This window comes from Aulonocara stuartgranti (assembly GCF_965226115.1).
Source record: "Aulonocara stuartgranti genome assembly, chromosome: 20".
Lineage (NCBI taxonomy): Eukaryota > Metazoa > Chordata > Actinopteri > Cichliformes > Cichlidae > Aulonocara > Aulonocara stuartgranti.
This window is the reverse complement of record NC_138956.1, coordinates 24,833,605-24,846,294: the sequence shown is the minus strand read 5'-3', so window position 1 is coordinate 24,846,294 and position 12,690 is coordinate 24,833,605. Positions and strand designations below refer to the sequence as shown.

Genomic DNA, 12,690 nt, shown 5'->3' with positions numbered 1-12,690 from the left:
TAGTTCCTCCACCAGAGATAAAGCTCGGTCCTTGATCACTCTTTTCATGCTGGTGCTGGTCTAATCTACCACATGTCACAAGAAAGCACTTAAATATCTTTATTTGAATCAAATTATGCATCACACGCAGTCTTTGCTGTTCACAAATTATCATGCTTATCTGCATGTGCTTATCTCACAGCGACTTTTGTGTGTCTGCCTGTATGTGTCTGTGTCTGTTTGTGCATTTAGAAGCTCATATGTTCTCCTGCTGTTTAACAGTCTCACTGACGTTCAGACACTTAGGAGGTGATGAGTTTTCTCAGGTCATATTTTAGCTGCATATGTTGGCTCTGTTTATTTTAAGGAGCTGTTTGAAAAGCTTTTAAAGTTAGCGGGCTGCAGTGGGGCTGATGATGAGTGCGTGCGTGTGTACCTGTTGTATGTTTATTTGGTCTTCCAGACTGTTAGAGAAAAGAAAAGTACTTTGAATTAATTTCTTCTCACTGTTGCTCTTGATCAAGTAGGTGTTTGAATTAGCAGGTTATGTACTGTTTGCATCCATTTTAAGAAAGAATAAAAAGATACGATCTGAGCAACTTGGTGTATTTTAGAAGCCAATTGTTTCAGCTCACATGCTGCTTTGCTGATGATCACTTGAGACTGCGAGTCTGTACGTTTCCTGGATGCATGCTTCATTTCATACCAACTGGTATTTATGAGCTATTCAGTACTTAAAGATACAATCTTGAGTTTACTGGATAAAATAAACAAGGAAGATGCCAGATGTGATCTTAGACAGAGAAGAGGATGAAGAACTAAGTTATCAGCTAAGATGTACAAGTTTGCTTAGAAAAATGAATCCATAAAAGATTGGTACAGATACGGTCTTATAGGTCTCATAATCAGGTAAATATAATCTCAAATGAGCAACACAGGATATGTCACACAGCGTCACTTTTTATTTAACAAAAACTAAAAGAAATGCAGAAGCAGTGTGTGAAAAATGAAATGCTCTTAAATATACCGGAAGTAATTCTTTTTGGTGTGACTTAATCACTCTCTCACATTGTTGTGGAGCAATTTGGGCCTTCTCGTCTTTACATCGTTGCTTCAGTTCATTCAATCAATCAATCAATCAATCTTTATTTATAAAGCACTTTTCATACAGAGAAAATGTAGCACAAAGTGCTTTACATAGTTAAAAGCAGCCCACCCCACCCTCCAACTCACTCCCCACACTCTCAATACACATATATCCCCCCACCCACACACACATACACACACGCGCACACTTAAAGAGTAAAAATTGGGCTGGGCTCGCATGAGCCAAGTGAGGAAACACTATAACAGGGAGCCGTCTGCACCGGGAGCCGGTCACAGACCGCAGCCTCCAGGCTGGGCACACAGCAGGAGGGAGGCAAAGGAGCCCCCCAGCCAGGCTGAGAGGACCCCAGAGACCCAGCAGCCACGGTCAATAACAGCCCCGGTGCAGAGAGCGCCCTCCGAGGAAACACTGGAGATATGACGCAATACAATATATATAGGGTAAAATGATAAAATAAATAAGAACAGGATACAATATAAATATAAATAGAATAAGAAGATTAAAAAATGAATAAGAATAAAATCAAACAAATATTAGGTAAATCCTAAATTAATAATAGAATAACAGGATAGAATAAATAAGCATAAAATAAATAAACGCTAAGTAAAAGCTAAATTAAAAAGGTGGGTCTTGAGCCTGTTCTTGAAAACATGTACGTTCCCTGCGGCCCTGAGCTCCTCCGGCAGGCTGTTCCACAGACGAGGACCATACCACTGAAACGCTGCCTCTCCGTGAGTATGTGTCCTGACTTTAGGGACAATCAAAAGGCCAGTACCAGAGGACCTCAGGGTCCGCGAGGGTTCGTATGGTAAAAGCAGATCTGAGAGATAGGAAGGCCCAAGACCATTAAGACATTTAAAAACCAATAAAAGAACTTTAAAATCGATCCTGAAACACACGGGGAGCCAGTGCAGCGATTCTAAAACCGGTGTAATGTGGGCCCGCCCTCTGGTCTTCGTCAGCACACGAGCTGCCGAGTTTTGCAAGAGTTGTAAAGTTGAAATATTCTTCTTAGGAAGACCAGAGAGCAGGGCATTACAGTAATCAATGCGACTGGTAATAAAAGCATGCATCAGCATCTCCGTGTTGGCCCGAGAGAGAATAGGGCGGACTCTGGCTATATTTTTTAGATGATAAAATCCAATTTTAGTTACATGTTTAATATGTGGGATAAAACCAAGCTCAGAGTCAAAAATAACACCCAGGTTTTTCACTTGTAGCGAAGGACATAGTGAAAATGCCTCTAATTTAGACAAGAGTTTCTCTCTCTGAGCCTCAGGACCGACAATTAAAACTTCAGTTTTGTCCTGGTTAAGTTGTAAAAAGTTTTCTGCCATCCAAGATCTTATATCCAAGATACAGTTAAAGAGGGCATCCATTTGTCTGGTGTCATCAGGAGACACGGAGATGTACAGCTGCGTGTCATCAGCGTAACTGTGGAAGTTCACTCCATGCCTCCTGATGACACCGCCGAGAGGGAGCATATACAAATTAAAAAGTACAGGGCCTAGAACCGACCCTTGAGGCACACCACATGTCATTTTATGGATCTTAGAGGAGCATGTATCCATACTCACCATAAAAGTTCTGTCAGAGAGATAGGAAGTGAACCAGCTGTGTACAGCACCAGAGAGGCCCACCATGTGTTTCAGTCTGTTTAAAAGAATAGCGTGGTCTACTGTATCAAAGGCTGCGCTTAGATCCAGTAGCACCAGGACTGAGAGCTTTTGGGAGTCCCAGTTACATCTAAGATCATTTAAAACCTTTAGGAGAGCCGTCTCTGTGCTGTGGTTCACCCTTGAGGTTCATCAGTGCACAGCTTTCATAAGGTCTGGATTTTGACAGAGCCATTGCAACACCTTGATTCTTTGCTTTGTCAGCCGTTCTGCTGTAGATTCGCTGCTGTGCTCGGGATCATTGTGCTGTTGCGTGACCTAATTTGGGCCAACTTTTAGCTGTCAAACAGGTGGCCTCACTTTTGACTCTATAATATGTTGGTATACATAGGAGTTCATAGTTGACTTAATGACTGCAAGGTGCCCAGGTCGTGTAGCTGCAAAATAAATCATCACCCCTCCACCACCATGCTTGACAGCTGGTATGAGGTGTTTTTGCTGATATCCTGTGTTTGGTTTTCTCCATATGTGGCACCGTCCGCTAATATGGCCAAACAGTGATCTAACCCTTCCCAGACTGATAAGCAACAGCAGTTGCTTATTTAAAGACATTGTTTTCCTCCTTGGCATTGGCAACTGAGTGCTTCACACCAGTAAATTGCCAAAACATTTGCTTTCATAGAGTTGCTCACACTTGCTGATGATCAGTTAAATCGAGTGTATTTGATTAGCAGCAACTGCTCCCTACCCTCTGAATTCCTGTAGAAGCAGTGATGGTGTACTTTTCACGCACCATTTCTGCATTTTGTCTGAATTTTTATTCAATAAATAAAGACATGGTGTAATATGTGACGTGTTGCTGGTCATGATGGAGTTTCATCTTATCATGACCACATCTGCTAATCAGTTTGAAGCAGCAGACAAATAAAGTGCTAAAAATAGCTGCCTCAGTCGAAATGAATTCTACAAAACCCAAGCAATCAAACAAAATACAAACATTGGTTTCATAAAGTTACTATAATTGGTGAAACTATCTGTAAGCATTTTATTTTAATTGCTGAAGTCAGGCATTTTAAAATGGAAATCTGGGGATTGATTCGCTTCGAGAGCCAGCCTCAAGTGGCTACTGATGGAAATGCACAAGAGGTACTCAAGCCTCAGATTAATTTTTCAGCCCTGGAGGTTTGCACTTGATAATGACCCAAATGGAAGTTGTTTTATTTCATAATCTCAACATATATGAATGATTACTGGCAACTATAGGTTTGCAATAATAATTTCAAAGACATGATGGGAGCATCACACCTCAGTCCCTTTGGAGTTTTGACTGAAGAGAGTATTGACTATTGAGTAAAATGCTATCATGCTAACATTTCCACAGTGACTTGCTTATATTTGGCAAGTCATTGATGTTAATACAATTATTAAAAAACTATCTTTTATATGTGTGTTATGAATGTGTGTTATTAAGAGTCCTTATCTGAGGACATAATTGTTAGAATATTTGATACTAGACCAAATTCATGAACTGAAAAACAGAGAAGTGTTTATTTTCCTTAAAGGAAGTTAAAAAACAGATCACAACCTCTGGCTTGTAAAGCCCTTTATTTCTATTTTTAGTTGAGCAGCTGACCTCAGGCCCCTCTGAGTCCCTCTGTGCTGCTGGGACTGACAATGTGGACACTGACTTTCTCGGACACAAACACTCACGCTTACAGCCGCGCAGGCACAAAAAGACACACTTTATTTTAAAACAACTGTGAAAGTATAGAAGGGAAGTGGGACGTGCCAAACTCATTATGTACCGTGTTAGGTCATTGCTAGATGGGGCCTCTTCTTTTTCTCCTTACTCTGAGGTCACTTTGTCCTTTCAGTCTGCACTGCAGATGAACTGAGCTCTGTGCCAATGGTGAAGTTCATTAGTGAAGCAGAAGTCAGGGTGTGAGGCCACCTTGCTTGTTGGGTGCCCTTTTACAATTCTTATGTCCCAGGCATTCATTATACTCGCAGATTGCGCACATACACACAACTGTATGTATGGTACTGCTGACCATGTGTCCAGCGTTCATATTCCTAGATGCACTGTTGGTCCAAACAGACTAAGAATCAGACTGGTAGTTTTGTCATTCTGCTATCTGTAACTGTGCCTGTGGGATGGGTTACCATAGCAATGCATATGACCTAAGGTCAAGTAGTCTCTTGTGTCGAGCCAGCCAAACTGACAGCCAAAGTCTGAATGTGACATTAGGAGACCAGAGCACCTCATAAATCTGCAGCAAGCAGACCATGAAACCCAGTGGAGAGAATTCGTCAACTCCAGGAATGAAATGAAAACACAAACTCACCTCACAAAGAATATAAAGTTGACCTTGAACAGGGGTGTCAAACATGGTTTCATCAAGGTTCACAATCGGTAATGGGAATCACTTTAACAGTCATACATGGTTTATTTATATGCAGTTTTTAATCAAAAATGCATGTCTCATATAGTCCTCACGCCTAAAATTTGAAAAGCCCTCAGCCTGGACCCTCAGCTTAAATGTTGTTTGACCTTCAGACCATTTAGTCAAGCAAAATTATTCTGTTCCTTGTGCAGTTCTACAAGGCTACCATATAACCTATTCACAAGAACCAATTTCACAGAACTGAATCAAAATGATGACGCAAACGCCTCATAGCCAGGCTTCTCTTTACCCTCGAAGTTTCTCTGCAGGTAGGACCCAAATATAGACCAGAGGCAGTCTGAACCTACAAAAGACAAGCTTTATCTAAAGATGAAAACAACTCACAGAAATGAGTTGACTTCTGCAGGGCACTGACTAAAAAAAAATCATGAATCTAGTTGAACACAAAGACTTTGGGGAGCAACAGTGGGACAAATAAAAAGGGAGAGACATGACTATTTGCACGCACAGCTGACTGGACGCAGGTGAAACTCCCGAGGGTGTGGTGGGTAGTCACAAAGAAGGGAAACCAGATGCAGGTGCAGACAGGACAAAAGGAGAAACAACCATCAGAAGTAGGAAGATAAAGATACATAGAAAAGCCACTGAACTGAAACTACAACAAAAAGCATAGTACCATGACACCTACTGTTCAGGGCAACATTTTTTGAGAACCTAGTGATGTGCAGGCCGAAATTTATTTATTTTTTTTTTTAAAAAGGACCAGATTAGACTTGTAGGCGCTGAGTTTGACACATACGACCTTGAAGTTCTGGATTCACAAACCCATATGGCTGTCTTGTGGTCTAGATTACCAGCTGCAGGAATGATAAGCAGTTATTTTATCATAATCTGATACTGGACGAGCAAAGCAACATGTGCATGGCCTTGAAGTTTAGGCCATACAGAACATGTTGAAGCTCTTCTTCCTGTAATCTAATCTCAACAGATTCAACATGAAAATGTAACACACATGATGTAGCAGATATGATGTTCATTTTGTTTCTTTCTGTCCAGATGTACCATCCAGAAGGAGTGCGCTCAGGGGCTGCTGGCCCGTTCTTGGATCAGCATGGGTGAAGGCCCCCAACAGTGTCCTTCCATGACCCTGACACCCGCTGAGATTAGCATCTCGGCAGACATCAAGGTGCTGTGAACTCGTTGTATGTTATTGTTACCGTCACATGCTTTTCACAAGTCAGACAAGCACTGCTGTTGATCTTCACAAAGTTATGGCTGCAATGGGGACAGTTTATTTAAAGCTGATGTCTCATGACCACCTTTATAATCTGACACCTCTCACCATTACAGCACAGACTATTATTATTACTCGGCTAATAAAATAAAGTGCCAGTGGCGTGTGCTACTGCAGCTTCTTCCACCATCACAACTTCCTGCTTAAAGCGATGCATACGTTTATGTAACGCTAGCATTCATCTGCTTTTTTTCCAGCTTTTAAAAAATGTTGCTGTCAATGTTCACTCTTTATAGCTACACCCTCAACTCTGAGCCATATGGAAGCTCTTTTATGTTGAACGGAACAACACACAGCTGACACACAGAAATATTTGGTAGTCGATTGTTCAACTGCTTTTGAACCTTTGATATATGACTACTGTGTTTGAAAAGCCCTCGTAGTTCTTTCAACACGGACTAAAATCAAAGCTGGGACTTGGCAATATCTGATCACTGTTTGAATCAAAACTGAATGTTTTGAAGCACAGAGCCTGAAAAATAAAAAATCTGTCTAAATTCTGGAAATCTATATAAGCTAGAAAGATATAAGCTAGAAAATGTCTTGGACTGAATACATGAGTTGATCTGATGGACTATGATACAGAAATGTTACTGTAACCTCAGTCCACTGTTTTACTGGGTTTTTGAAAAATACAACAAGTCAAATGTCAAAACTCTAAAGTGCATCTATATTTATTCGTGCTCATGGTTGCAGGAAGTTATCCGTGCGAATTTCTCCTTAATGGTTTCTACTGACCCAGCAAAGAAATTCAAATAAGAACTTTGCCAGGTGTCTCAACAATGTTGAAATGACATCCTCCATTGGTTTTAATATGGATAAGAGGCTGGAGTACAGAGTTATAGGCTAAGGCTAGTCTGGTACTTTCAGCTATTCCTTTATTTCACAAGTGGTCGTCACAGCAGATGGACACGCATATTTGATTTAGCACAGGTTTTATGCCGGATGCCCTCCCTCATGTAACCCTCCCATTTGTCTGGACTAGGGACCCGCATGAAGACTACACTAGCTTGTGACCCCCTGAGGTTGGGTTTGTGTCTCCTCCCGATCAGCTAAAGGCTTTTAGCAGCATTCAAAGACTGTATAGGTGCTAGCAGGTGTATATTAGTCCACCACCCAATTTAAGGTTTATGCCAAAGCTACCCTAAATTACCAGTACGGGTAATTACCCAAATCATTTTCTATGTTTCTGTAGTGGTTAATACACCAGTACATGCAAGCTCTTTAATTGAAATGATAATTTTAATTCTAAAATATAATTATTGTTATTACCCATGAATTACTTTTTTTTTTTTTAAGCAGATGATTATTTTTTGATTAACAAGCCAAAATGTGGGGATTTTCTGCCTTTACTGATTGGAAAAATTAGCTTTAGTGGTTGAACGCTAATTTATTTATGACTTCTCATTCAACTTCAGTGTACTGGCTAAAATCTGAGTATGACAGATGATATCATTTTCTTTTTTTTTTTGGCTAATAAATAACAATATTATTTTTAGTTTTAACAACTTTTTTTCACATATTTCTAAATTATTTGTGTTTTCATGTGTTTATAACAGAGGTAATTAGTGCTAAATGGTATTTTATTTAACAAAATTTGGGGAAAAACTTCTTGAATTGATCATAACCTAGAAGCAACGTATTTTTTCTAGTAAATCCATGATAAATGCTCCAAAAAAGGTATCAACATCATCAAAATGGCAAAGAGGTCCAGTTCAGTGACACCTGTTAGCATAGGAGACAAGCTTTATTTAAAAGACTGTATAGGAGCAACACAAAGACACAGATACCTGGTAATTTGTGCTCAGCAACACACTAATAAAGAACTAGAGTTTCACGCTCAAAAAACTGAAGCACTGATTTCTTTGCTGATCTGCACAGGCAGCCATAATATTTATCAGATTTCATTAGCGATGGTCCAAAATGCACCAGCACCACATCTATTATTTATTTTTATATTTAGCTGTAACTAAAATTGGTAAAATGAAATGCAGATTAATAGTAAATAGTGTTTTGCTGCTTTGCAGACAGAAAAATATGTTTTATCAGTTATTTAAAAAGTAATTTGCGGTGACTTTCCAATGTCAGCTTACTCTATAGTATTTGTACATTGTATGTGGGCATGTTTCCAATCACCTTTACCTTTGTACTAATGGAAAACACACATTTAACTCAACTTTCAAGTATACCTGAGAGCTAGTCAGGCTTCATTAGTACCTTTTGTGCATTAATAATGAGCTTACCCATTAAAATCTTCACCCTTAGCTTTGCAGGTGTTTATAAGTGGTATTTAATGGACCACTACCTTAATCAGACTTGGCAGGATAATATATCCTGGTTAAAAGAGTGACTGCATCACCTACTTATGGGGTATAGCTTCCAAACTATTGTTTTCAGTAATTCTTAACAGTCATTATATCGCGTAACAAAAGATAACAATGTGATAATTAGCTCAGGGAAATTTGACACCTCAGATATAGTTGACCTTTAATTACAGATCATAATTGGACTTGACTCGGAGACGACAGGTCATTAATTGGTTCATTAATTGTGGATATTTGCTTGTAATGAGGGTCAGTGTGGCTGGTCCTCCAGCTGCCGCTGCCAAAGGCATCCTTCATCAACAGGAAACTCCACTCAAGGTTGTCTCCCCAAAAGCAGGAAGCAGCAGGCAGGAAGTCAGGGCCTTAGGCAGGAAATGATCAATTCCACTAAACAATGGAGAAGATTTTTAAGACAAGTAAGCACATGCCGCCGGCTGCTTCAGTTCCTACCTGCTGGGCTGCAGAATATGTCATCTTGCTCCTTCCTCTCTACTTAACAATCCTTGCCTTCTCCCACCATCCCACCCTTAGTTTTCTCACATTGAAATCATTTAGCTGAAATTCAGTCATGTCAGTGAGGTGTTATGTTTCTCATTATACGTCTGTCATACTTCATCACATACCCAGATTTAGATGTGAATGTAGCACTGTGCCATCTGTTTCTTCATTGCACATTAGTTTCTTTATTTCTGCTTAAACTCTTGAACAAAGTTGAAGTAATGCCAACACCATTCGCTCTCTGTTAAGGAGTATTGGAGTCGATGTTTGTGCGTTCGGGGGATTCAGGCTTCTAATTAATTTTGATGAAGACGAGCAGCTATTTATATTGCTATATGTGTTTTTGCCGCAGGATGTTGGCATCTTGATAAACGGCAGCGTTCCTGATCTGATTGGTTCCCGGGTGGAGTGTGAATACGAGCCGGGGGTTTCTACAGTCGCCACGGTGCACCTGGACTCCGGTCCCTCTCAGATCCAAACCTGCCCTCTCCTCCCTCGAAAAAGCTATCAACCAATCCTCCCCGGCAAAGGTGGGACTGCAAACAGGCAACCATTTGGCTTTTTTTTTTTTGCTAAGCTGCCAGCCATGTTTTTCCACACATTTCAAGGACAGTTATGGTATTTGAGTCATTTTTTTATACGAACAAATCCAATTTCCCCTTTCATCTCTTCAAAAAGCGGCAAAGTCAGTGTAACGTCAGGATGTACTGTTGTCTAGTTTGTGTTATGAGGGCGATATCATCTCCAGCGGTTGTCACATACGCTGTTGTCTAGTTTGTGTTATGAGGGCGATATCATCTCCAGCGGTTGTCACATACGCTGTTGTCTACATTCTTTTGTTTCTTCAGATCACCTGACGGTTTCTGTGGCGATAAAAGTAAATGGCACATCTGTGGTATCTGGGAGCTTCATCATCTATGACTGCGAGAGGACTGGAAAAATACATCCGAAGACACCGTGAGTCACACTTTTAATATCACTTTGGTTTATCTCAAATTCTTGATTTAACCAGTTAGTGATGCGTTTACACGCAGTCACATTTGCATTGATGCAGTGGTGAAATTTACATTTTCTCAAGTACTGTTCAATTTTCAGGAAGTATAGTTTATACTACTTTATATTTATTCCTCCACTACGTTCTTTATGCAACCCTTTGCACTTCAACTTTCACCAGATTTAGACACAAAATACTAGCATGATTAGGGTTTTCATGTAAATTAAGCATATGCTATGTTAGTGCATTGTTAAGGAGCAAATCAGTGTCTCCATGTCCTTATGAGAAAAGCGCTGCTTACTTGTGATCACTTTTGCCGCTTCACATACCCTTATCTGTTTAAATAAGTATCTGGATATGAATATTGAGCATCTGCATTTGGAGGACATGATTATTGGGGCCTCGGGCTTTTGGTTCTGTTTGCTGTCCAAGTATCAGGCAGCTAAACAGTTCCTTTAACCTCCCGAGCCTCCTCATCCTCATATGGTGACATTTTATTTGGGTTTTTCTACATCTAATACTTAATACTACTTCATACTACTTTTTTTTTAATTACTTCCAATCAAAGCTTGTGCTTGTTTTTTCAGGTTCAACTTATTAGGTCTGCTATACCTTGGAGAAATTAAAAATCCATCCAAAATAAAATTTGGGCTTGCAGGATGTTGTGTAGTAATTTGCAATCTTGAAACCATGAACTATCATGTGACAATGATAAATCATTTTTATTAATTTTTGAACTGTGCAAAGGTTTTAAACTAACCCTAATTTCTTTTAAGGAAAGTGGAAAACAGGGTTATTGAAACATGTGCAAGTATACATGGAAATACAGTTTATAAGAAAAAATAGAGTGTTAATAATTCTTGAAAGTCAGTGGGTATGACCACCTGGACTCTCTTAGGCAAGCCTTCTTATAATTTCTTCAAGTAGTTCTCCAGGCTTCTCGCAGGACATTCAAAGATCTTCTTTCAGCGTTGGCTGTGTTTTGTTTCGTTCTCTGTCAAGATGATCCCACAGGGCTTCATATTGCTTTGTGTTGAGTTTGAGGTAGATATGCCAAGGTTTTGGGTAATAGCTCTGACGGTACAAAAATACTATTTTATGCCTGTCAAATTGTGTTATCTTTGGCATTTTTCACAGATGAAACTAAAAAAAAATGGGAGCAAATTGTGTTTTGCAACAGGCTGTTAGTAACAAAGTGCTTAAAGGTACAATTACCTGGTCACTAAATTGCCTCCCTGGAAGCTAAATGTGAAAAAAATGAGGGGTAGCTCATTTTGCACAGCACCTTGCAGTCTCGAAAAATGAACGATGCACAGGTTCTGTGTCCAGTAGCTCAGATATCTGTAAGTTGTTAGCAGTTCCACCCAAGAGTTATTGATGTTTTTTTTTAGATAACTGTTTGATCATTTAAATTATTCAGTGTTTTACAAAAAAACTCAAACACGTGAATAGTTCTCTTCTTCTTTGATACCAAATTACGTGTTACTTAGCTTTCACGAGTTCTCAGACAAGACTGCTGAACCGTGTAAACAGCTGAAACTAAGTTCACCTGGAAGGTAGAATAATAAAATGCTATTAGGCTCTGATGCATCAGTAATGGTCTAATAATGAAGCAGCTTAATAGTGTGCCACTCACCGGGGACACATTTCCCCATTATGAGGTCTTTGACTTAATTTTGCTCATAATATTTCTTTAATTTGCACAATTATTGCAATAAATGAGATCCTTTGAGTAACAGAGTATTATTACTTTATATTGATGCTTTTACTTAAATAGTGGATCAGCTGCTTCAATATGCAATAAATTTCCTCAAAACAAACCTTTAATGTTAAATAAATCCCAGTGAAATACAATTATAGTGATCTCACAGCAGCAAATGATTGCCACCTCCATCCCCAGCCACTCCCTCTCATGTTTTTTCCCCTGTTCTCTATTTAGGCCTCAATACTCTCGACGTGTCTTCAAAGGCTTATTGTGTGTTTTGCTTGCTCCAGGTTTCCCAGTGCAGGATCAAATTTGGGATTAATATGCTGTAAACATTAATCCAAGGGAAATTAGATATGTGTGTCTGGCAGATCATGTCAGTGTTTGTTTATATGAAAGACTGTGACTTGTATGGCCCGGTTACTGGGAGGGTTTACTCATATCTGGAAGCAATCCAGCTGGCTTCCTCCTGCATGTTGGACCATGTCAGAGGATCGGCTCTATCTGATGGGCAGATCTCAGGTTTAGAGGGGCATCTGTGTGTGTGCGTGTTTGTCTGATTCCCGGAGATTGAGAAGGCGTTTGATTTGTCCCTTTTGTTCGCTTTTTGAAAGCAGTTTCGAGGTGTGAACACTGCAGTTGCAGGTACATGTGTGCAAGACTGCACCCAATATGTGCGCGCGGCCTCAGTGCTCGGTGAGGTCCAGGAGTGTGAAATTAGATGGTGGTTTGTTGAAGGTGATAATGAGCAAAGTGCCATTCTCACA

At 39.9% G+C, this 12,690-nt stretch overlaps 1 protein-coding gene across 1 annotated transcript in view; it reads left to right on the top strand.

Moving 5' to 3' along the window:
• The window catches only part of plxnd1 (plexin D1), a 73,489-nt gene that overhangs the window by 13,138 nt on the left and 47,661 nt on the right, over positions 1 to 12,690 (top strand). The window contains exons 5-7 of the mRNA XM_082518095.1: positions 6,165 to 6,294; positions 9,577 to 9,754; positions 10,073 to 10,181. Of these exons, the coding sequence (XP_082374221.1) occupies positions 6,165 to 6,294; positions 9,577 to 9,754; positions 10,073 to 10,181 (417 nt within the window). The remainder of the gene's footprint in view (positions 1 to 6,164; positions 6,295 to 9,576; positions 9,755 to 10,072; positions 10,182 to 12,690) is intronic.